This window comes from Mixophyes fleayi, chromosome 5 (genome assembly GCF_038048845.1).
Source record: "Mixophyes fleayi isolate aMixFle1 chromosome 5, aMixFle1.hap1, whole genome shotgun sequence".
Taxonomy (NCBI): domain Eukaryota; kingdom Metazoa; phylum Chordata; class Amphibia; order Anura; family Limnodynastidae; genus Mixophyes; species Mixophyes fleayi.
The window spans coordinates 84,927,634-84,954,572 of NC_134406.1; the positions used below are offsets into that span (position 1 = coordinate 84,927,634).

The 26,939-nt window shown below is 40.0% G+C and overlaps 1 protein-coding gene across 2 annotated transcripts in view; it reads right to left on the reverse strand.

The window, feature by feature from the left end:
• Window positions 1-26,939, reverse strand: part of CNTNAP2 (contactin associated protein 2) — a 1,405,747-nt gene that overhangs the window by 30,402 nt on the left and 1,348,406 nt on the right. For both annotated transcript variants that reach the window (XM_075212518.1, XM_075212517.1), the window contains exon 22: window positions 8,370-8,597. In XM_075212518.1, coding sequence (XP_075068619.1) covers window positions 8,370-8,597 — 228 coding nt within the window. The remainder of the gene's footprint in view (window positions 1-8,369; window positions 8,598-26,939) is intronic.

Sequence of the window (26,939 nt, forward strand, 5' to 3'; positions counted from 1 at the left end):
AAAAGGGAATTTGGAGACCCATGTAGCAACTCGCTTTGCACTGCCTAAGCTACTCACTCTCTAGTGTGTACTCGGAAAGAGTTTTTAGCACAGCCGGGAACCTTGTCAGCGATCGGCGTAGGAGGGTACTTCCTCAAAATGTGGAAAAGATGATGTTCATAAAAATTAACTCAAGGTTAATTTTCCCGCCAATTACATAAAAATACTGACACTTCTGTAATGGTGGATTCCAGCGGTGATGAATTAATAATGTGTGAGGATGATGTACAAACTGATGAGGGCGAGGATGAGGGTGAAGATGATGACAACATTTTGCCACAGTAGAGTTCATTAACAACACTGTTACCTTAGGTGCCTTAAGCCCATTGTTAGCTTGTTTTGTGTGGGCTCAAACAAACCAAGCACATCAGCCTCAAACGTGGCACTTCTTTTTGCTGAAGTGCTTGGTTTGTTAAAGTGTGCATGTCCTTTTTAAGATCCAACATACGGTTGGGTGGGAGGGCCCAAGGACAATTCCATCTTGCACCACTTCTCCTTTCAGCTACTGCTGTGTGCCAATGTTGCCTACATGTGCTATATACTGTTGTGCTGTTGTGTGCTTTGCAAAAATCTTAGACACCCATTGATGATACAGATGTCTCAGCACAACATTTTGACACCTGGGGGTAAATGTATCATACCCCGGTTTTATCAACTCGCGGGAGATCGGCGTCTTCACAGCTTAAATTTAAAGCGGCGCTGGCTTGTAAAGGAAAGTTTCCCTTTACAAGGCTGCGCCGCTTTAAATTTAAGCTGCGAAGACGCCGATCTCCCGCGAGTTGAGAAAACCGGGGTATGATACATTTACCCCCTGGGCTTGTCTACTGTAAAAGAATTGACTAGAATTAGTGACACCTCTGCTGTGACTCCACCTGATCCTACTATCAACATCCAAAGAATGGTGGAGGACTATTTTCAATTTTTTTGAACGGTATAAAGACAACAGTTTTATTAACAAAGAACAATGTTGCTTGCAGAAGTAATGTAAGCATGGATGTCTAAATAGATGTGTATATGTATTACCTTCCACTTTGCTGCTGTTTCATCAGTATTGCACAAGTTGTTTGTAATCTGCACTCTATGTCAAAGGTACCTAACTATATTATAATTTTTTGTGAATTGGGGCCAATTCGAAGCTCAGTGATGAACTTGCTTTTTGCTGTGAATTACAATGGCTCTTTTTAGTGCATTGTCTGGCACCCTGGATTGGTCTGGGCCTGATATAAGCACGCATCCCGGGGGTGGAGGGTGGGGGGGGGGGGGGGGGGTCAGCGCTTGTCATCATATATTAGCTGTAGAATTACCACAGTTATCCAAGGAACGTGTGGAGCGATCAAATGAATCAGAACTGATTTCATGATCCAAGGACAATTCCATCTTGCACCACTTTTCTTTACTGACACTGCTGTGTGGCAATGTTTCCTAGATGTGCTATGAACTGCTGTGTGTATGAGCCATTGCTCTGTCACTTAGTATCCAGCCAGGTCACTGCAGTCTTTGTTTGAAAGTGTATGAAAATAATATTGTGACCTGTGAGGTGGTCAAAATTGAATGCAAATGACTTGAAATTAGTGTTATTGAGGTTAATAATAATGTAGGGGGAAAAAGCAAAAATATGTGATTTTAGCAAAAATAAATAGGGATTTTAGAAAAAAAATCAGGATCCAAAACCAAAATACGGGGGTCAGTGACCATCTCTAAATATATATATATATATATATATATATATATATATATATATATATATATATATATATATATATATATATATTCAATTTGTCTGTCACACTAAGGGTTATTGGTTTTGCAGAGTATAGCAACACTGTTAAGACTAAAGAGACTAGCAGTATGGCTTGTAATAATGTTTTTTCAGTATATATGCATCCGTTCTTGGAACTAATGCTGCTGTCACCAGGTGACTTTTGACCCACAGCCTTATGAATAAGATACTATCATAATTGCAAAATTAATTTTCTCCTAAAATCGAATCTTCCTTTTCTTATGTCTACGACTTCTGATGCACAGGCTGTTACAACAATAAGGACTACTAGAGATTATGGGTATGTTTAATGGAGGTACAGAGATAGCATCTTAATTTCAAATCCATCACTTCATGATATCCTAAGATTACAACATGTAAAAGAAAAACATGGTGCCAATGATTCAGAAATGTGTCCTTTAACTTCTGGAATCATTTCTCAAATGATTCCACTGTTGGTTTCATGTGGGTTTGGAAAGTGAATGCATAAATCTGCTTGGAGGAGGAATTAATTCTGAGACAACTCTTACAACCCAGCCAACCACAGAATATGTAAATATAATCGCATTAAGTTAAATTACTGTGACTAATTAACAAAGAAAAATGACTGTGTTGGCTGCACGCCAAGAAGGAAACATCACAATTGTGACTGCCAATGAACCATAAAAGAAAAGTCTTATTTTTGCTTCTTGAGGGGTTTACTGCTACTGTCAAGGAAAATGTCATATAGTTTAATCATTTAACCCACAGATTACCAGAAAGTATGGAATGCAATGCAGGGCAACAACTTGCTCACCCAACGGCAGTCACTAATCTGATATTTCCGGAACACACAAAGTTAACCTTGAATTTCAAGCCAGAGTATGAAGTGATTTCCTCAGTACGTGAGAATAATATTTTTTGGTGCACTATAAAGTAATGCTTAAATAGCAAAAGTGTTCGGATGAGAAAACACACTTTGACTACAAGCACATTCGGATATTAAGCAGCAGCTATTTTTTTTTACCATTATCCATAAATCATCATGTGCTAAAACACTTATTTTAATATAATTGCTTACATTTTCATTCAGTGGTCGCAGTGGGGGTGTATGCGGTGGCATGCCATACCGGAACTTCTCCTATTATCTCCATTGTAAAACTATAAAATTCCATTCACATACAATCCCATTATATTTTTAATATTGCCACTTCTAAATGTTCACTGTTTTCATTAGAATACACACCAATCACTTGCCAGACAAAGATCATCAGAAACTACAACTATCCCCTATTATCTGCGGATTTTTACAAACTTACAAGAATTATTTGCTTGTTCTATAGAGGAGCCTGACAGCTATTGCAAACACTTCACTTGTGACAGTCCCACTTCACAGGTTGTCTCCTGAGAGCTGGTGCAACAAGGAAAGAGAGGGTGTTAAAGGCCCCAGCCGCTAAAGGTAATAGGTATAGTTAGCACTGCGGGTATAATAGTGGGCACTGCAGTTTAAAATAACAGTGGTTGGTAATATACTGACAGGGACTACTGGTTATTATAATGGTGGAAATTGTCACTTCTTTTAAACATGGGTACTGGTGGTTGTAATAGTGCTAGGGACTGCTTGTGATTATGATGGAGAGCATAGGTTTTAGTATTATTACAGATGGGAACATTTTCTGTTTTTTGCTTCACAGAGCAATTTGTGACTTTCAACAAATCAATTCACGAATCTTCTAGTAATAGTTCAAACAAGAAAATGTTGTTTTAAGCATATAGATAGTGTATTTATATGTTGATCAAATACAACATATTACCAGACCAAACAATATGGGAGTGGTATACCTGGACAACCAATCAGAAAGATGCCTTCAGTTTTTTTTTTTTTTTAAAACAAAAGACGTTTAAAAGTCCTACATTTTATGGTGTCAAATCTGCAAATCAATTAATTAACAGCAATACACTGATATTTGTAGAGAAACATTTCACCCATCTCTAATAAGTATATTGGTGGGCACTGCTGGCTGTACATGATGGACAGTTCTGGATACAACAAAGGTAGGCACTGGTGGTTATATTGGTGACCACAACTGGCTGTAACACTGATAGGCACTGTTGGTTATAATAAAGGTGGCCACTGATTGATATAGTAAAATCTATCTTTCATCCCCTGACCTCCCCCCTTTCCTTCTGTCTCGTGTCTCCTCCTGTCTCTCGGCCATATCATCTTGGATGTCCCAACGCTTCCTTAAACTCAATATTCCAAGGCCGAGCTTATAGTCTTTTCCCCTGCAAGGACTCTCCCACCTCCCCCCCTCTCTATTTCTGTTAATAACACTACCCTCGTTTCTGTCCCCCAAGTCCGATGCCTTGGGGTCATCCTTAATTCCTCCCTCCCATTTAAGCCTCACATTCTGTCCCTCTCAAAATCCTGTTACTTCCACCTTCGGAATATATCTAAGATACGTCCCTTTCTCACCACGGAAGCCACGAAAACCCTTGTTCACTCGTTTATTATCTCTCGCCTTGACTACTGTAACCTTCTTCTCTCTGGCCTACCTGATTCTCGCCTTGACCCTCTTAAGTCTATCCTCAATGTTGCTGCCCGCCTCATTTTTCTCTCCCGCCGCTCTATCTCTGCGGTCTCCCTCCAACAGTCACTACATTGGCTCCCCATACCCTACAGATTTAAATTTAAACTCCTCACCCTCACCTTTAAAGCTCTTAGTCAATCTTCCCCTCCCTACATCTCCAATCTCATCTCTACCTACACTCCTACGCGCCCCCTCCGCTCTGCCTCTGACCGCCGCCTCACTACTTCACTGATCACCTCCTCTCACTCTCGTCTTTAGGACTTTGCCCGGGCTGCTCCCCTGCTGTGGAACGATCTTCCACGTTCCATCAGGTTAGCATCTACTCTCAAAGGCTTCAAGCGTGCCCTTAAGACTCATTTCTTTATTCAAGTCTATCAGTCCTCCTAACTTTCTTGTCCTGGCTCTCTCCCCTAGTTAGTACCACCCTTTATGTGTCTCCCCCTTCCCTTTAGGTTGTTAGCTCTCATGAGCAGGGCCCTCTTTCCTTCTACTGTTCCTTCCCCCTCTGTACCTCTTGGCCTGTTTCGCTAGCCCTGTTTTCCCTGTTTTATTAATCTTCGGCCTTCTTCTTGCTGCTTTCTACTATCCCTTTCACTATCTGTCAGATATAATTTGATTTGCTTTACCCTGTCTCCTGTGTTTGTATATATTTGTGTATCTTTTGTGTCTTAGTTCTGTTTTCTGTATATGTAATGTACGGCGCTGCGGACCCTTTGTGGCGCCTTATAAGTCAAATATAATAATAATAATAATAAATGGGATCTGCTGGAGAAATAATGGTTGTTACTGATGATTATAATAATAGTGGTCACCATTGGCTATAATATAGTGGGAAGTATGGAGGATAGCTATGCATAATCATGCTGGGTATAGTTTGCTCTGGAAAGACCACCTCTGTGTAAGTCCAACAACTTTACTTCATAATAGTGCACATAATACAAATGTATGATTTTCTTTTTAAAAAATGTTGGTCGCTGCTATATTTTATAAATGCTATGTTAGTATGCTGCACAATGCATGCATGTGCCCTTAGGATGGTTATTGATGGTATAAATGCACACAAACACCAAAGCCACTGCCAACACTGTGTACTCAACACCGCACCACAAATTGTTATTGCTCCTCAGTAAAATTATTCAGTGGAAGAGTGTAAAGCTGGTGTGTAAGAACCTTCTTCATCTCACCTAAAATGAAAATGATCCAATTAGGTTTCAGGAGCAGGTCTATTTTTTTAAACTCGTACCCATCTATTTGGAATCTCATTTGTAGATTTATTTCAAATGACACAATTCTACTCAAAATTCACCTAGAACCTCATTACTGCAAAGTCATCACTTTTAATAATAAAATATGTAATAGTATATAGTGTATTTCTGTATATATGTAGTTTAGCACTGTAATGTCCAAAAGGGAGAACTAGGAGATGGTTTCACACAAACATATCTTACAATATCCCTAGTAATGAGTTATTATTATTACAATCAGAGGTGGAAGTGGGACACGTTGGTATGCCATACCGCCACTTCTCCTACTGCCTTCATTGTAAAATTAGTCAATTTCATTCACTTACATTACAGTTTTCATACCGCCACATCTAAATTTTTACTTCGACCACTGCGTAGAATTATTATTAACCTTTATTTATAGGGCGCCACATGAGGTTTGCAGTGCCGTACAGAGAGAAAACAACAAGACAGAACCATACAATAAACAAATAACACTACTACTCTGAACACAGCTACTTGGGTGCAAGGGGATATTCAGCGCAGGATAAAACCTGCTCCCATTAGCATGGGTGCAACTAACAGGTTATCTGTGCTTTCTATACAAACCTAATGCAACAAAATATTTTGCTCCACTATTCTGAAATCCATGCACATGGACACTGAGAGGAGGGGTTAGGGGGTGGGGTTAGCAGGTACAAAGTGCTGCCTTTGGGCCTTGGCCTGTCTATGTAGTCGGTGGAGCCACCAACCTGATGGGGCCATACCCTCTTTGGTATCTACGAAATGGCCCCCAAAAAGTTGCTGTACCAGGGCCCGAAATTTCTCTTGGTGGTCCTGCACACGAATTACACCAGGAATACATTTCCCCTTGACATTAATCAGGGCAGCTGGAATCTAATGCTACAGTATATTCTGATCTGAATTAGCATAATTGCCAGGAGCACTTTGTTCTTGAGCTGATGCATCTAAGCATGCCACGCACACAACTTGGAGCACTACAATTCCCATCATGTCAAGGTAAAGCAATTTCAATATAATATAGATTTTTTTTTTATTTTAAATGCTCTTCAATAAACATTAACTTGCAAAGTCCAGAATAGATGACAATTTTTTTTTACGCATTTGACATGCGTAAAAAAGTACTGTTATTGTGTGGTCAGATAATATTGAAAAATAGGGACAGCAATTTCCAGGGATAAATCTTTAAGCCCTAGTACTGTCCTTGAAAATTGTGAATAGTTTGTTTGCAGCTACTAGTTGTTCTCATGTTGGGTTTATATTTTTTTTATAAATGCTAGGATCATCCATCTCCAATAAATTGAAATTAATCTTGAGGTCTTTTTGTTTAAGCACTTTTTATAATGCCCCCCACTAAACCGGACGTTCTGACACATTATATTGTATTACGGACCTGGAGCTGAAAATCATGATAGGGTTATTCTGCTAGTTTTACTGGATAAACTAATCACATTTTCATTTAATACAATTTCTCCAGCAAAAATTGTAATTTACCTATTCAACAATTAATTAATAATAATAATTGAATTTATAATAAAACTACGCTCATACTGTTTGAGATGATTTCACAAGTAAATGCTAGGTTCAGAATAGAGTGTACCTGTTACAATTAGTTTGGGAAATAATCCCATATTAAATCAGCCTAAGACCTGAGAAGCCTTAGAACAGACGACATCCAGTACGGGGCACCAACTGTTACTGAACTTAAAGCGTTAAACTGGATAAAGAGAGGTTTATGATAAATACAATGGGCTCTATGTTCTAATGTACAGCAGTGCTCCATATACAATGCTGTTCTGCTCAAAAAAGGGTTTAAGCCACACGGAGGAGGATAGAGACCGGCACACATGCCGTACGGTAACAATTAATCTCATCTGGGCCTGTCTCCCGGCAGATGGAAGCGTAAAGCTCGTGGGAGGATGTAAATTTGGAGGAGAGAGAGGGAATGCACAGCTCTTTCCTCTATATTTGTCTTAACACATAGGCCCCTATTTATTAATTTCCCCATTTTAAACACGATCCCTTTCAATCCTTATCGCAAAGATAAGGATTGAAAGATTGTGCGTAACTCATGAAAAACAGTCATGAAAAACTGCTGTCCCTGCAAAGATCCCTCTCCTATCTTTTCTATGGTCACTATCGCAAAGTGGCCACCTTTGCGATAGTTACAGGAGGGGAGAGCAGTAAGATGTGGTGAAGGATCCGAAGATCCCTCTACCACAATTCTCTCCACATAGAGCAGAGCTGAAAAATTACACATGCGGTAATGTGTAATTGCCTTTTCATCACTTGTTAAATTGCGGAGTAGGGCATTCCCCATAGACATCTAAGGGGACTGCTCTGTATTTCGAAAAAAATGCAAAGCAGCAGATAGCTATGATATCTGCTGCGATGCACTATTAATAAATTTGCAGGATACTTAGATCTGTGTCTTTTACCCAAAAACTGCAGTTTTCGGGGAATTTACAGGAATATAATGATTAATAAATAGGCCCCATAGCCCTCTCTTTTCAATGAATGGTTATATTATCTCCTTAAAACAACACTAAAGATGAAAATGAAATTATAATTAATAATGGAACAACATTTTTTCTTCTATAATTATGCACTGTTTAAAAATGTTATGACAAAATGAAGTTCTCCTGCCCATAGTGTTGAAACTTATAATGTACTGTTATACTATTAAATAGATGTCATGTCTAAAATGTATATATGTTATTCCTTTATAAAAGAAAAAAAATCAGATCTTGCAGTTACCTGAGTTTAGATGCCAGGGATTATTGTCAGATGCCATTTGAGGGATAGTAAGCGGGGATGCACCACAGTTCGATTCCACTAATTCTCCCACTACTTGCACCTGGGAATTATTTCGTGACCTTAAGGCTAGCTTGAGTGGGGCGATAAGGTTGAACTGTACTCTGGACAGGCAACCGCTGAAGCCTGGGGTGTTATATGACTGGATCTCCTGGTCTATCGTCCCAGTCTCTGGAGAGAAAGAAGAAAATAAATGTCAGCAAGTCATTGCATTTCAGAGGGTGTATAGAGAATTGAGCTCAGTAGCGGTCAATCTTGACTGACAGACAGAATTGAGTGCATGCAGCTAAATGATCTGCATTGCAGTGCAGATCACGGAGCGTGGACTCCGTTAAAGGTTATTTGGTAAACAGCCAACTAAAATCTACTAATCCTCCCAGCCATCAGCACCTGTTGTAACCGTGACACTGATTCAGTGTACTAAATACAGACAATACTGTTTGCATGGTCTGTCCAAGTCCCGCATTATAAACACAAAATAGTATAAAGTTATAAAGAATGCAGCCTTGCCTATAAACATCCAATATTATTATTAATCAACATTAACTAGCCAGCTCTTCCTATTTCTGTCAGCTAATACTTGATACATTTTGCTGCGGTATTATGCTGATGTCATGACAATCAAGGTTCTGAACAAGTGCAATTTGATTTTCTGCATGTGATAGTGGGGAGTGATCTCCATAGAATGAAACAGATCAAAGGCATTTCAAAGTGAAAAGCTCCAACTGCGGTCGATAACTGGGTCTGGCTCCTCTGAAGCATGACTCCATCTGACCTTGCTGAAATTAGCAGTGTACCGCAGACAGGAACCATAATACCAGCCCACAACATCTCTTCCCTAGTGATACTTAAGTAAATAAGAAAGCTATATCAATGTCATTTCATTTAGTCAGTCACACCAAAGCCAGGGAGCCAGGAGACATGAAACACTTTCATTAAACTTCAGAATCTATTAATGAATATTGAGCTTTAAACAAAGATACAATTTAGCTTGCACTTATACATACTTACATACTTATGTATGTTTAATGACCTTAAGGCATTCAATCTGTAGGCCAAACAGTGAAGTTCTCACAATCGCAATTTAAAACTTAGAACACACTATATTTAAATGTACTATAGGTCTTTTTAATAGCATGTTGCTAAGTGCAGAACTGTGCCATAACGCATAATAATCAATCAGATTCTGTCATTTTTCTAGTGTATGTTAGAAATAAAATGAATAATTGGTTATTATAGGTTATTATAGGTTATAGCACATTATATCACCATATAGCACATTATAGCACCATATCATGAAATAAACCTTTATTTGTGCTTTAAAGAATAAACAAACATTTGGTTCAGTGATTTATAGAACACATCAGACTAAAATGATGAGGCTACAAAAAATCTATCCTTATTGTCTGTTTCCTGTCATTGAATGTAATTAGTTTGTTGATCCCCTTAATGTACAACAAAGCCTAATATGTCAGCAATTTATAAATATAAAAATATTAATAATAATCTGCCATCAGTATTATATTGATGTGCAATAATAACACTTTCTGTGTTTTTGCTTTTATGTAATCAAATATCAAAGCTTACCTATGATAAATAAATTTTATGTGCTCTTATGTGATATTCCAGTTATGTACGCGTTCGTACACATGGTAGTTAAATGCATAATCAAAGCCTTGTACATTATCTTCACTTCAACAGAGCATTTGAAAGCCATCAGAAGCGTGTTGATTAACAGAGCTCCAAGCTACCCTGGAGCTTCCCTGTTCTATGTACTTAATAAACTCTAAAGTGCGTATATACAGGTCCATTCATTTACATTGGGTTTGAAATCATCAGCATCAAAGTCCAATTAATAGGCTTTAGGAATGTGTGTTAAATGCTTAAATTGAACACCTATGTGTATGAGGCCTTAGGTTCTTCAATTTAGTTAGTGAGAGCTGCCATGCTTGCTCCTATCTAAAAGTGTAGAAAACATCCACATCCATTTCTGGTGCTTGGGCAGGTAAGACAGACAATTCTACTCTCCCCACATCCCACATGGGCTCCTTGGCAACTAAAACAATAAAACTGATATTTTTTTCTGCATTTTAAAAACTGTGGAGGAAGAAACACAATCATCATCATCACCATTTATTTATATAGCGCCACTGATTCCGCAGCGCTGTACAGAGAACTCATTCACATCAGTCCCTGATCCATTGGAGCTTACAGTCTAAATTCCCTAACATACATACAGAGAGAGAGAGAGAGACACTAGGGTCAATTTTGATAGCAGCCAATTAACCTATTAGTATGTTTTTGGAGTGTGGGAGAAAACCGGAGCACCCCGAGGAAACCCACGCAAGCACGGGGAGAACATGCAAACTCCACACAGATAAGGCCATGGTCGGGAATTGTACTCATGACCCCAGCGCTGTGAGGCAGAAGTGCTAACCACTTAGCCACCGTGCACCGTGAAAGAAACACAATACAGGCTTCCCAATGCTGACTTCTGTAGATGGGTTAGGAATGATGCTACAAGGCTACTTGTATGATGCAGCATGTCAAAGCTTGTGGAATACCAGGACTGGTGGGCACTGATTTTCATGAAGGTCACCATAGCTTCTGATGATTGTTCACAGGTAAGATAAATCTGATTGTATCTCTGAACAGTGACCTATTAAGATTATCATTAGACATTTATGAGCAATGGGTCACAAAGTCACATGCTTTTTATGTGCCTGATCACACACCCACAAATGTCCTCATTATTATAATTTCATTGGAGCTTGCAGCATACCCAAGTGTATTAATATACAGCCAGTTTTATATTCTCACAAATTTTATAATAAACAACAAATTCCTTTGAATATACAGAAAGGCCCTCATCTCAAGCTCACATAACTCTTGTCAAGGTCATATATACACCACTCAATTTGAATGGTCAAGGTCTAGCCCCCTTACAGCCCATCACCCAAGGCTACCAGCCTAAAGCTCTTATTATACTCCACCAGTGTTTGAACTACAGTGAAATAACCTACTATAGTATAAAAAATAACTCAGCACCTTGTCCCACATCTGTACTTTGGTAACCATTGGTATCAGCCAGTTGGATCAGTTTTGCAAACAATTTGGACATTCTAAGTTCTAACTATATGACTGTCAGCCGTGCAAACCATTCAATAGATATTTTTTATTTCATTGGTTAAATGTTCCTTAAGCAGATTATAGTGAAAAATATACCACATGTTACAGTATTGTGCCAGTAACAAAAATGCATAGTGCAGACTAAATCTAATAAAAAATAGGTTATAGACAGTTATTACCCAAATGGTACAATTAACAGGCATTGGTATAATGTTCCTTTATTCAGGAGTCACAATGGGACCCATTAGTGCTTCTTCCCAAGGTACTCTTAAATGTTCCAGCTAAATTAGAATTGGTCAAGATGGATCTCTTTTGGGGCAAAGGCTGCTGTTTAGAAATGTATAATTTGTAATATATACTGACTATATACCATTGACATTACTTATATTCTAAATAGCACAGATATATTACATCTTTGCATACATAAATTGTGTGAATTGTATGTATCTGTTTTTAGACTAAATTGTTTCACTGTGGTTTACTTTTAGAAATGGACAAAAACAAACACATTTGCAAGAACCAGCAGAGCTTTTAAAAATAAATAAATATATATATATATATATATATATATATATATATATATATATATATATATATATATATATGAATCTAGATATTATTAATACAAAGATTTCAATAAAAAGAACAAAAATGCATTATAAGAACAGAAACCTTGCTACGAGAAATATAAGTAAACATATTTTCAACAACGTTATTACCAATTCAAAGCAGCAGGCATAACAATCAATAAACTGCTGTAAATACAGAGTAAAATAGAGACATGCTAGAAATAGCTATCACTGTGCAAGAAACATTGACTCACAATCCCCTTACTGTGATATTACTGGGTTACAGATGAGCGGAGGAGGAACAGCTGGGAAAAATCCAGAACCAGTTCAATATGGCAAAGCTATAAATACAAATGCACTGCTGCCACTTATTAAAGAAAAATATTAAATAAATCCTGGAATTGAGGCAGACTAGACTGTTTTGCAGGGGGTGATGTGATTGCTTGCAGGGCAAGTATTGGCCCTCATGTTATTTTATTGTACTTTTTAGTGCTCTTTACAACAGGACGGTAAAGAAAGATCCCAACACAACTTGCTGACTTTTATTTGCTTGGCTGCAATTAACCAATGAGATGTTGTCTTTCTGCTCAATTTCTGGATTGGATATGATGCATCAGTGAGTAGAAATACTACAGGGGTTTTATGGCTGAATCACTGAGGAAGGAGCCAGCAGCAAGCAGCAATGTGGGTCCTATCTAAACAACAGACTGCAAAAGGATGAAACCCTGACTCTGCCACAAACTGCCTCTATGGGACAGTTATAGATTTTAAGGATGTAGGCATTGCCATTCCAACTCCAATCACAAGTTACAAACAAAGGTTTTAAATAAGTCGAAAGTTACTGGTGCCTTTTGTCAAAATTCCTAAACTGGATCCATTCATCTGTTGCTGGTGAACATTGTCAGGAAATTGCCTCTTGGTTGCAGAATCTACCAGGTGCTCCATTTAGCTGTTGCTGGGAAAGTTTGATTACGCCTTTAAGTCCTACTTGCCAACTCTCCCGGAATGTCCGGGAGACTCCCGCATTTTGTGAGAGTCTCTCGGACTCCCGGTAGAGTGTGGCATTCTCCCGGATCTGGTCACTTCACTAGGAAGTGCCCCACTTCCTAGTGAAGTGGGCAGAATTAGGTCCCAAATGCCGCGATTCCCGGTGAATCGCGGCATTTGGCCCCGCCCCCACTGTCAAATGGTGCGTTTGCATCATTACATCATGGGGGCAGGTCATGTATATTATTGTATCTGTCTTCTATGAATACTTTAATAAAGCTGTCTCAAAGAGAATGTTATGGTAGTCCTGAGTACTGTCATTGTGGGGCATTTAAAGACAATTGGGTAGATTTATCAAACCTTCTAAAAATGAAAATTTGAGGTTTTGCTCATAGCAACCAATCAGATTCTAGATATCATTTATCTAGTACAGACTAGAAAACTATAGGTAGGATCTGAATGGTTGACATGGGCACTTTTCCTTTTTAGAAGGTTTGCAAAATCTACCTCTATATCAAATGAGAGATAATTTGTAAAATTATATAATCGATCTATAAATTACTAATAATAATACTACTACTACTACTACTACTAATAATAATAATAATATTAGTTAAATCCAGTGCACAGTTAGCTCATTTACAAGAATTACTGTCAACAAAAAGTAGTACTATTTGTTGCAGACCCTGATTATATGAATGATTAATTGCTTGACAATCATGATACGCTGTTGCATTGGTTTTTGGTCACAAATGTACACAAGATAAATTTCATTGGCATTTCAATTAGATGATTTTTGACATGCACACACAAAACCCTTGCAGGAGAATGCACCATTAGACTGGGAGTCTTTCACAGTGTGCTTAAGGTACCAGAAATGATTGCAGATTAAAATATGTTTGCTTGCTACCCATTCTGTGCTCTGACCATACAAATACAATACAATGTGGACAAAACATTACTAAACATTGTACCTTTACACTACATACATATTATTTATTTCATTAAGAATACCCCAACTATTATTGCTAACAAAAATGATTTGTTTGCTCACCAACGAAGCCAAACTTATGCCTAGACACATGTTGTATTTAATGGGAATACTGCACAGACAAAGGCTGGCACATTAAAGATGCAACTGGACCATCACATGTACAGTGTTTTCTAATATTATTATCTTCACTGACACTTATTGAGCCTCATTGGCAATTAAGGGTGCAATAATCTGTTAATATGCATTTGCATTACTATATGTGCAATTATATAAATCTGTGTTTATATTTCCAGTAAAGTATATTTGCAATTATATAGATCTATGTTTATATTTCATATAAAGACATGTTGTATTTGGATTTAAACAGACATAATAATGCAAAATCTGCCAGAGGCTACATGTACATCTTCTGGTCATGAAATATTCATGTTATTGCTATTGACACTAACAGCTATACAATGTAGCAGTAAGCAACTTGCTCTCACATGTCATATGAGCAGAAATGTGCTACTTACCTCAAGTCTCTTCTATGTTCTGTTCCGATGGGTGTGTGGTGCTAGTCTGTGTGTAGCAGTGGTTGGATGCCTTGTGTCTGCAGTATCCCTCAGTCAGTACAAACTGCTGGCATCCTGACTCAGAAGCACAGCCTAGTCATGCACTCAGAGATGCAGGTGAAAGGCTGTGTGCAAAACAAAGCCTGGAGTCTAGGGACCAGATAAACACAGGACTATCTCTTTGATGCTTTGGAAGAAAACATGGACTGGATTAAGCTATGGAATGTCTCATTTAGAAAGAAGGAGCTATCATCACCCTTTAAGGAAATTGTAGCATGAAAAATTAAAGTGGCATTTCAATGTACTTTCAAAATATTAATAGATTGTCTTTAAGGTCAATCTTTTATTTTCAAAAATGTGTTCCCTTATTCCAGAGTGAGGGATAGATAGCTATTTAAAGCTTTGTGCCAAGATATCAAATACATCAGGACTCCCAAATTCAATAATTACACACACAAACAAGACTAGTGATAATCCTTTGTACAAGGAAACCTCTACACAGACAACACTGGGGGTTATATTTACTAAACTGTGGGTTTAAAAAAGGTGGAGATTTTGCCTATAGCAACCAATCAGATTCTAGCTATCATTTATTTAGTGCATTCTACAAAATTACAGCTAGAATCTGATTGGTTGTTATAGGCAACATCTCCAGCTTTTGAAACCTGCAGTTTAGTAAATATACCCCTGGGAGTCCAAATTCCACCAATGACCGTTAAACATCCAAAATAATCATACATAGTTAATCATACATAGTTAAATTTGTACTGTTAACCTTTTCTCTACTACTTGGGAACTCAATGTTTTCTAGCAGCAACAGAATTACCTAGAATGACGTTTTTTCCTTAAAGTAGTAAATCACCTGAGAATTACATACAAGTGTATTTGTTTAACTTATTAGCCATTTTTTTTTTTTTTAGTGTACTAAACCAAATGTTAGATTTTACAGTTGATACAACCCGATTAACCTTATAGCGATACCAAATATGTGCACTTAATCTGGGTCTAAAGGAATAATGGGACTTTGAGGGAAAATACATATTTTTCCAATTTTAATCTAATTTACTCTAATTATTTTCTTAAGAGCAGATAGACGCTGATTACCTTGGTCAGTCTCCCATTTTGTCAGCAAGAATAAATTCAGTGTAAACTGGATTTAATGAAAACAAATATAGCTACTTGTATCTAATCTAACATGCATGGATCTTATAATGCTGACATGGAAACAATGGCCTGGGGGATGTCCTGGCATCACTGCACTTCTATCACACGTCCTTCACATGCAGCTCTTGAGGGCTGCTACCGGTGCCACAACACAGGACCCACTCTCCTGACAGTATGTTATAAAACAATAGAGCAGCGGAGGTGCATATCACTATGTATATAAGTAGATGATGTGTTAATGTCCCTCTGCTGGCTTGGTCTTGGTCTTTGCCCTAGCTAGCTGGTGGGTGCAGGAAAGTGCTAACAGAGCCCCCCTCCCTCAGAATACACAGGTGATTAGCACATATTTTTTGTGGAGTGGACACTAGAGGTGGTGTAGGGCAAAGGTGTACAATAATAATGGGCGCCAGGCCCTCTCAGAATAAATAAACAGAACTTTATTCAAACACCTTCTCCTTTTCAAGTGGGCTCTGCTTCTGATGCTGCACTATTAATCATCCCACATATCCAACTTCTCTGCCGGTGGTCAGGCCATAAAGAATGCGCAAAAAGGCATATCGTCCAGCAGGTGTCATGAAGGCAGTGAATCTGGACCAAGAGTTATCTGCCAAAATCCGCATTTAGCTTTGAGGGCGCTGAAGATTTTTGCCTCAGGCATGTCAGCAATAATGTGTTTGACTGTTATCAATGGGTGCCGAGGCCTCAGCAGTGCTTTGTTTAGGTGCACGGGCTCTATGCATATTCTGACTGATCCGTCTTTTTTCACTGCAGCTACCACAGCTGAGACCCACCGCGTTGCTTCCTTTATCAGGGTAGTTATACCGAGTCTTGTCATGCAGTCTAGTTGAGCAAGCACTTTGTCCTTCATGGCAATGGGGATGCGTCAGGGTGTACAGACTGTGGGGACAATTGATTCATCCAGTCACATATGGTAAATGACAGGAAGTTTACTAATGGTATCAGAGTCGAATAGATCTTTGAATTCCTTGAGTATCTGGTTTTACCATATGGATTTCGGCACCCAGGTGTATGAAGCCCAGTTTAACGCTATCAGGCAGTCCTACTAATGGTCTGACGTCACAATCAATGATTTGAAACTGTAATGGCGCACACGTGAACTATAGTATGGCTGTGCCCATAGTTTTAATGATTTGACCTCCATACACACATGGCCGGATTAAGGGGGGATGCACAGGGGGCACGTGCCCTGGGCCCCCCTCTCTCTGAGGGCCCCCCGCTGCCGGCCGCCAGCCGCCAGCTGATCGGATCATCTGTCAGTTGGTCATCCGATTCTGCTGCTTGTGGCGCACCCCCCCACCCCCCGCAAAATTCGACAGCTGTCCTGATGTACAGCAGTCGCGGTGCTGCTGTTCATCAGGCTATTCTAAGATGGTCGAAATGGAGCTGCTGCGCATGTGCAGCAGCAGCTCCTCACATACCATACCAAAAGAGACCCTCTGGGATGCTGTGCTGAACGTGGGTTCCTAGGTAAGTCCCACTTTCACTTGGAGTATGTATGTGTGTATGTATGTGTATATGTGTAATATATATATATATATATATATATATATATATATTATAATGTGTGTATGTATATGTTAAATAAACCTTTAATAGAAAAGGCATAATTACTTTAATAATTACTGACAAAATAGGGGATCCCATAACATATTTGTTGTGTGTGCCTACGTATATACATATATTATATATATGTATATATATATATATATATATATATATATATATATATATATATATATATATATATATGTAGATAGATAGATATATCAAACTTATTGACATGTTATAAATGTTTCTTTCTTTTTAATGTGCGGCATCATTGCTCTTTATGTATGTGTATTTATATGTATACATATATATATATATATATATATATATATATATATATATATAAATATATATATATATATATATATATATATATATATATATTTATTTAAACACATACACATACATAAAGATCAATGATACCACACATTAAAAAGAAAGAAACATTTATAACATGTCAATAAGTTTGATATATATATAAGTTAAAACTGATGTAATTTTATCAGTGTTTCTTTTTTTTTTGATGTGCAGTATAAATACTTTTTTTTGAGGCGGGCTGGGGCGGTAAGCGGGGGGGGGGGATATGCCCGCTGGGCCGGGCAGAAAAAAAAGGACTATTTTGGGCCGGTCTCTGCACTGGCCCAAGTCTCTATTACTTGGTGGCTGGCCCCTCCTCCGAGACCAGCCACCTTCTATCATTGGCTGCGGATTCTTGCAATCCGTTCCCGCCTTTCCCTATGTGTGGCTGCTATTGTTGTCGCATGGGACGTGCACCATGTGACAGGTGCCATCCCATTTGTGAAGAGAAACAAGGCCATACAGCGTGCAGATAAAACAAAGTTAGTGGGGATAGTATGTTAATATAATGTGTGTGTGAGAGGGGTTGTATCTTAATATAATGTGTGTGTGAGGGGGGTAGTATGTTAATATAATGTGTGTGTGAGGGGGGTAGTATGTTAATATAATGTGTGTGTGAGGGGGGTAGTATGTTAATATAATGTGTGAGGGAAGGGGGATTTTTAATATAATGTGGGAGGGAAGGTGGGTTCTTAATTTAATCTTGGATTGCATGTATATGCTAATTATTTAATGGGTGCTATTTTATTTGTGGAGTGATGGTGGGGCAATTTAATTTAATAGTGTGGGCTATCAATTTAAGATGGGGTGATTGGACCTTTAAATTTGATGCTGGGGTGGTTTGGAAGCTCCTAAATGAATGTGGGGCTGTTTGGGGAAAATTAGGTCTTTTTATTAAATGTGAATATGAATTATTTAATGCTATGGAGGATTGTGCAAAATGGTTATATTTTTTAAACATAAATGCCATTTAATTTATTGATAGGGCTGTTTCGAGGGAGGGAAATATGTTTATATATTAAATGGGAATACTATTGATTTAATGCTGGGGTTGGTTGGAATTTTCTAGTTTTCATGTACCCATTTTTTTTTCCAAATAGGGCCCCCATCATTCCAGTATCCAGACAAGCAGCAACTGAGCTAAAGACACCAGCAGCCATAGGTGGAGAAAGTGACAAGAACAGGTAGGAGAGAGCAGGACAGTCTGCCAACTGTTCTGAATCTGGTCAGGCAGTCCTGAATTTGGGTGACTGTCTCAGCGTAGTCAGGATTGGGTCCGACTACAAGGACAGTTGGGAGGTATGTCCTGCTTCACCTTGTACTGCTTGTGAAGGCAGAGCTGCGTGCACCTAACAGCAGTGCACACAGCATTGCCTGTGTGTTTGTCTAAAATGTTAACCATGTTACATCATAGGGGCCCCCCTGCCTAAAGTTCCTCGGGCGCCCCAGAGCCTTAATCCAGCTCTGCATACACCACAAGGTTTACTGAATCTGTCTGGTCAATTAGAGCCTGTGGGTTTGTTCTGTGCAGGAGAGTCTTAGACACGAAGTTGCATTTGGCACTAGTGTCAATTTTTATTTTCAGTATGTTTCTGTTGTGTTTGACAAAGAGGCTAGTAAACATTTCTCCCTTTTCAGCCATCAGAGCTGTCTCACAATATATTGCATTCACGGATTCTGATACAGACTGTGTCCACACTATAAACTCTATGCAACTGACCTTTTCTCAGTGTTTCAAGCGTTGCTAGTCGCCAATGTGTATTTGGAGCTCCATCATTTTGTGAAGTGGTTCCATTTATTACAGGAGTTACAGCGTTTATTAAAGGGCGGGCATTTTTGCCACTCAGGTGGGTGGTGCCAGCCACAGTTTTTGCATTGCATGTATTGTGGGGGTGTGCTCTGTATACTACATACTTCTGCCTGCTTCCTTTATTCCCTTGCATTCCTCTCAGACTATTCATTAAGCTTGCAGATGTGAATGGCAGTTTCTAAAGTCAAATTCTTTTCTCTTAACAACTGTGTGCGTACAGTATCATCATCATCATCATCACCATTTACTTATATAGCGCCACTGATTCCGCAGCACTGTACAGAGAACTCATTCATATCAGTCCCTGCCCCATTGGAGCTTACAGTCTAAATTTCCTAACACACACAGACAGACATAGAGAGACTAGGGTCAATTTGATAGCAGCCAATTAACCTACCAGTATGTTTTTGGAGTGTGGGAGGAAACCGGAGCACCCGGAGGAAACCCACGCAAACACGTCGAGAACATACAAACTCCACACAGATAAGGCCATGGTATCAGTATCATAACCACAAACAATTCTGTCTCTGATTAGTTTGTTGATGATGGTGCCAAAATCACAAGTTTTTGTTGGTAGATTAAATGTTGACACATATGATTGCACATTTTCATCACACGTTTGGTTTGTGGTATTAAATATATATCTGTCCATTAATATATTGTTTACGGGTAAACAGATCTCCTCAAATATTTTTAGAAGCACTTCGGGGTCCTCATTATCCTCCTGTTCCTCATAGACAAATGTGTCTGCTTTATGTACTCCCTCTGCACCAGCCAGATTTAGTAAAGTATATGTTTGTACCTTTCTTGACCTCTCAAATAGCCCAGGGATGCAGTATACCTTCCATTCCTTTCTGAACTGCAGCTGGGAATCAGCAATGTTTTCATCAATATGAGAGGGTTAATGTCACGGACTCCCGGGGGAGCAGGCAAGTCTCCCGCATCCCGCAACTGCCTTCCCAAAATGAAGCGATTTGCGGTGAATCACGTCATTTTGGCCCCGCAACAAAACGGCATTTTCATCGCAGTGGATGGGGCCAAAATGCCGCATTTGGCCCCGCCCCCTCTCGCCCTCCAGTCATGGCCCTCTCCCGGAAAGAACTTGCCGAAAGTAGGCAAGTATGCAAAAATGTTGGTGTAGAAAGACTGGAGTGACAACTAGATGATATGTCTTTAATAAAACCCTCTACATATTATCATGATATATGTTATGCCTGACTGTTATCAAAACACTATTTGTTTGGCAAATATCTATCTAGAAAATATAACTAAGCTATGATTATATGTAGCTCTATATGTTTCTCACTATTGCCAATTCAGTTTAGCTGATGATTTTAAAACAAATATGGGTGATATTTGTTTTTGTTTTTTTTAATTTTTAATTTTTATTTTTTCATTTGGAGATTGGATAATTCTACCTCTCAGCAGCTCTCGCAGGAAGGCAAATAAGCCTGGAAGCGCAGATACTTCTCGACAATTAATAGCTTATGGTTTTAGCAGTCGCTGGAATGGATGGTTCCACTGTCATTCTCATTATGCTTCAAGCTTTATAATTAGCACAATGGCATAAGAGCCATTCAGCCTGATGCACATAGGCAGTGTGTAAGATGTGTGTGACAGCTGCTTGCTGTACGTGACTGAATTGCATATGTGAACGGGGGCTATGAGTTGAGAACTGCAACAGAATCTGAATTTCATGGTTTTTATATATGCTCTCAGCTCACATTTATATCAAGATTCGGTCCATGGGGAAATCCTCATCATTTACCATTTAGTTACACAGCTTATAGGCTTTCTTCAGGATGACAAGGAGGATTTCATGCTGGAACTGCTGAAGATAAGTGCTATCGCTCCAGAGGTGGACTCCATGCTGATTTCTGCTGCCCCAGTGGGCAGTGAGATTAGCAGCTGGTGACATTGGGAGTCATATTACAACAGTAGGCAACTGGTAAACCGCCCTAAGTCACAATCACATAAAGAGCAGGTAAATTGTGCACGGCCTACAGCACAAAACTAAAATACTAAAAGTTCTTAATATGTATAGTTTGGAGCAGAGAAGGGGAAGTGGGGACATGATAGAAACTTTCAAATATATCAAGGGTTTTAACAAGGTACAGGATGGAAACATTCTTCAAAGGAAGAGAAGTACTAGAACATGAGGACATGCACTGAACCTGGATGGAAGTAGGTTCAGAGGAAATATGAGGAAAGACTACTTCACAGAAAGGATAGTGGATAAGTGGAATAGCCTCCATCAGAGGTGGTAGAGGCTAATATAGTAGAGCAATTGAAACATGCTTGGGATAGACATAAGGATATCCTTATAAAGAATAAAGGATCAAATAGGGTTTGAAATTACCATAGATTAAAAAATGGGCAGACTAGATGGGCCAAGTGGATCTTATTTGCCGTCAAATTCTATGTTTCTATGTTTAGGTAACACCAGGCTAGTGGCCATTGTTGAAACACCTGTTTTTTGGATTGAAGTTCTGTGCTAATACACCAATCACTTATTAGAGCAGCAAAAATGCATCCACTGTTGGATGTTAGAAGTAAAAATTATAAATTATGTAGTTATAGCATATGTAAGAACAATAAGTGGAAACACATGATACTAGTGGACCTCACTGCATGAATGTGTTGCCCATCAAACGTTCTCTAGAGCTCCAGGTAATGTGGCCCTCATTTTCCTTCAAAGCATGAAAAGCTTTTGGTGTGACACAGTTTTGGTCAATCTACGAATCATGATACACAAATGTCTAACACCTCCTGAAAATTTTGGAACATCGCAAAATAAGAAAAACTATATATAAGGAGTAAACTTTCATTTTATTGTTATCATAACTCTAGAAAGTTCCAAAAACCATAAAGAACAAAAAAGTTAAAAAGTTTTGTTCCTCTGTGTTGATGTATACCGATATAACCACAAACTGCCTCCATGTACAGACATTGGAACGCTCGTAAACAATTTAGTGGGAAGATCAATGCCCGGGACAAAAACAGGTTTACTTTTAAAATATAAGTTTGTTTATTTAGGCATCTAAATTACAGGAAAAAATATAGTTATTCGGAAAGCCCTAAGTCTCAAACATTCCAGATAAAAGATTTCATTTCTGTACCTCCATTGTATGGGCCACCACTATTTATAGACACATACCCTTACCTACACAGAGAAGTTACATAAGAAATAAACATGCCACCCAAAAATCATAATTTTCATTGGTTAGAGAGCTGACCATAAAATGGGTGTAGCTTTGCTGAAAATGGGCATGACCTGGTCGGATTTGATTGTAGATTCAGTAGATCAGGGATGTGGGTCTAATTTTTTACAATTTTGCTTTTGGAAATGTGGTAAGCAATCTATCATTAGCATCAGCTATTTATATAGTGCTACTAATTCCGCAGCGCTGTATAGAGAACACCCTAACATGAGTCTCTGCCCCATTGGAGCTTACAGTGTAAATTCTCTAACATACACACACACAGACAAAGAGACACTGGGGTAAATTTCATAGCAGCCAATTAACCTATTAGTATGTTTTTGGAGGGTGGGAGGAAACCAGAGCACCCGGAGGAAACTCACGCAAACACGTGGAGAACATACAAACTCCACACAAATAAGGCCATGGTCGGGAATTGAACTCATGACCCCTGTGAGGCAGAAGTGCTAACCACTTAGCCACCGTGCTGCCCATAATCTATAGAGGTTAATAAAGAAATGCAATAATTCCCCAAAGCCCCTCATCATCATTATGCAACAAGACACTGCTAAAGCTGGGTACACACTACAGAAATTTCGACCAACTTTTTATGCCGAGCAATTTTACATGCGACCGATGGTCCGATCGCTCGGTCCATGGACTGCATACACACTAGCCTTGTTTAGGACGATAAAGGGAAGAGCAGACGTCCCTTTAGCGACTTTTTACAGCCATGTTGTCGTGAGCAATGACTGTAATTTCGTACTCACTGTTGTGGATCGGTCGGAAGTTTATACACACTACACAGCGGAAATGAGATTGGAACGAAAATATTAAACGGTACGACCAACCAAATGAGGCGATAATCGTCCATTTGGGCAGACTTTCGACCATCGTGTCACTGTACACACTGACCCGACTTTTGAACGAGCGGTCGTATGTCGGCTATTTGAAGCTTAAGCTTCTTTCTATTCATACCTTCTGAGGTATTAGACACCAAGTAAATATACAAGCCAACAATTATATAGGACATGAAAACAATGATTTTTCTAAAAGCACATTAGCTATATACATAATAAATTACCTTGTAATACTGACACTAAAGTAATAATAGCAATGTTACATATTAGGGCTAATTTGTTTTAAAGTGGAGGGCCTATAACAAAATTCTAACAAATCAGAGCTTTATCATGTGCAAAGGTCTACAACAGTACAATATGTGCTTGAAATAAGCCTATACATGAAACAAAGCTGTCATGGGAAAAAATTTACTCTCACCCATAAAAATCAATTGACTAATATGTTTACACTTACTAAATTAAGAATGAGCTCAACATTTTATCTATGAGAAGTGTGTCCATTAGACTAAACGCAGTTAAAATCATGCGGGTGAGTGACTTGCCAAAGAACCTATGGTCTGTGGATTCCTGGAATTTCAGCCAATAGGAGCAGGAAGGGGTTGGGACTTATACACAGTTATAAGTCAGTGCAGACAGGACATAGTTCTTCCTGCTTCCAGATTCCTCCCGCCCTCCCTGCAATTTCTGGGGTATCTTTGGAGTTGTAGTCGGTTAGAGTAGGAGAGCAGTGCAGTCGGTAACTGTGCATATGGTGCTCGGGTGATCTAGTCATAGGTCACTACCCCTCTGTGGTTATGGTGTCATACCATGGTTGGTCCGTATGTTAGAAGGATCATTGGGCCAGTTTTGTATGGTTTATACTGGCGGAGTTAATAGGGGGCGTAGTCTTGCCATTGGACTTGATCTTAGCACCGGCCAATAGATAAGGTATGGTCTGACCTTTCCACCTTTATTGGTTTTGCGTTCCTGACTGCCCTGCTCTCGTCCGCCTTACAGTCCTATTAGTTTAAATATTAATAAACACCGTCATTCATTCCAACTTTAATTTGGTGTCCGTGTCTTTATTTGGTTTGGTAAAAGGTGAGGTCACAGTGTGTGTTATTTGGGGGAAAGCTTCCCCGCTATGTATTTTAATAAAATATCATCACAATTGTTGTGCCACTAGTTATAAAAAATAGTATGTAAATTTAAAATAAGTGGTTCAAAGTTAAATTACAAAATCATTACAGTCAGGGACTGGCACTGACCACAAAGGGAACACTATATGGAGACTACTGTATGAAGAAGGGCTGTCAGGTTTGTGAAAAAATAATATTTTGCATAGTGCCTTATGCACCATTTTTGTATTTAAAACAAAAACTTTCTATATGCAATATTATTTCTCTATGCTCCCTCTGTTTGGGAGAGAACAGAATACATTGGCCAACTATATGCAAATCCCGAATTCTGGCTTTACAATCGTCTTATGGGCAGAGGGAACGTCAGTATTTTCAATACATACTTAATGCAGGAGGCACAATGAGCTTGTATGTCGATGCATCAAAAATGGCAAAAATTGATGTACAGAACATCAGTCTAGAGCAGTGGTTCCCAAACATTTGCAGTTCGCGGCACCCTTAGAGTCTCCAAATTTTTTCAAGGCACCCCTCCAAAATAATTACTGAGCAGTCCTGTTTTAGAAGTAGTTGGGTCAAAAAATTGTAATAAGTATTTAGGTCACGACAGAAATACTTATTTAGTTGTATGCAAAAATGCCCCTCTGCATCCAGACACTCTGCCCCCTCTGCATCCATACACTCTGCCCCCTCTGCATCCAGGCACACTGCCCACTCTGCAACTAGGCACACTGCCCCCTCTGCAACTAGGCACACTGCCCCCTCTGCAACCAGGCACACTGCCCCCTCTGCAACCAGGCACACTGCCCCCTCTGCATGCAGCCACACTGCCCCCTCTGCATCCAGGCACACTGCCCTCTCTCACGTTGCCCCTCTGTCCCCTCCTCTGCCCTCTGTCACCCTCCTTTGCCCTCTCTCACGCTGTCACCATCCTCTGCCCTCTCTCACACTGTCACCCTCCTCTGCCCTCTCTCATGCTGTCACCCTCCTCTGCCATCTGCCCTCCTCCTCTGCTCTCTGTCCCCCTCCTCTGCCCTCTGTCCCCCCTCCTCTGCCATCTGTCCCCCTCCTCTGCCATCTGTCCCCCTCCTCTGCCCTCTCTCACGCTGTCACCCTCCTCTGCCATCTGCCCTCTTCCTCTGCCATCTGCCCTCCTCCTCTGCCATCTGCCCTCCTCCTCTGCTCTCTGTCCCCCTCCTCTGCCATCTGTACCCCTCCTCTGCCATCTGCCCTCCTCCTCTGCTCTCTGTCCCCCTCCTCTGCCCTCTGTCCCCCTCCTCTGCCATCTGTTCCCCTCCTCTGCCATCTGCCCTCCTCCTCTGCCCTCTGTCCCCCTCCTCTGCCCTCTGTCCCCCTCCTCTGCCATCTGTCCTCTTCCTCTGCGATCTGCCCTCCTCCTCTGCCATCTGCCCTCCTCCTCTGCTCTCTGTCCCTCTCCTCTGCCATCTGTACCCCTCCTCTGCCATCTGCCCTCCTCCTCTGCTCTCTGTCCCCCTCCTCTGCCCTCTGTCCCCCTCCTCTGCCATCTGTTCCCCTCCTCTGCCATCTGCCCTCCTCCTCTGCCCTCTGTCCTCCTCCTCTGCCCTCTCTCACGCTGTCACCCTCCTCTGCCATCTGCCCTCCTCCTCTGCTCTCTGTCCCCCTCCTCTGCCCTCTGTCCCCCTCCTCTGCCATCTGTACCCCTCCTCTGCCCTCTGTCCCCCTCCTCTGCCATCTGTCCCCCTCCTCTGCTCTCTGCCCTCCTCCTCTGCCCCGCGCCAGGCGCCAGCTATAGAAAAAAAGAAAGCAAACAGAAACTTACCAATCCGCGCGGCGCTAGGACCCTGCAGCCTCCTCTCTCGCGCAGCTGTCACTGACGTCGATATTCAGTGACAGCTGCGGAAGAGAGGAGGCTGCAGGGTCCTAGCGCCGCGCGGATTGGTAAGTGTTTCTGTTTGCTTTCTTTTCTCTAGGGCTGGCCCGCGGCACCCCAGTGACAGTGGCGCACACTTTGGGAACCGCCGGTCTAGAGTCTAGACTGTGTGTCTCTGATATGGCAAACATCAGAGGCATCCATGCCTTAAATGGTTTCACAGAACTTGTTTTCATTAGTGATAAATGAATTAATTATATTAGTGTGTCTCTGTGTATACTTCTGTATTGATTGTAGTGTCCAGCCTCATGTTTTGACACAGGTGCAATTGGCACAAAAGCATGTTTTACTAA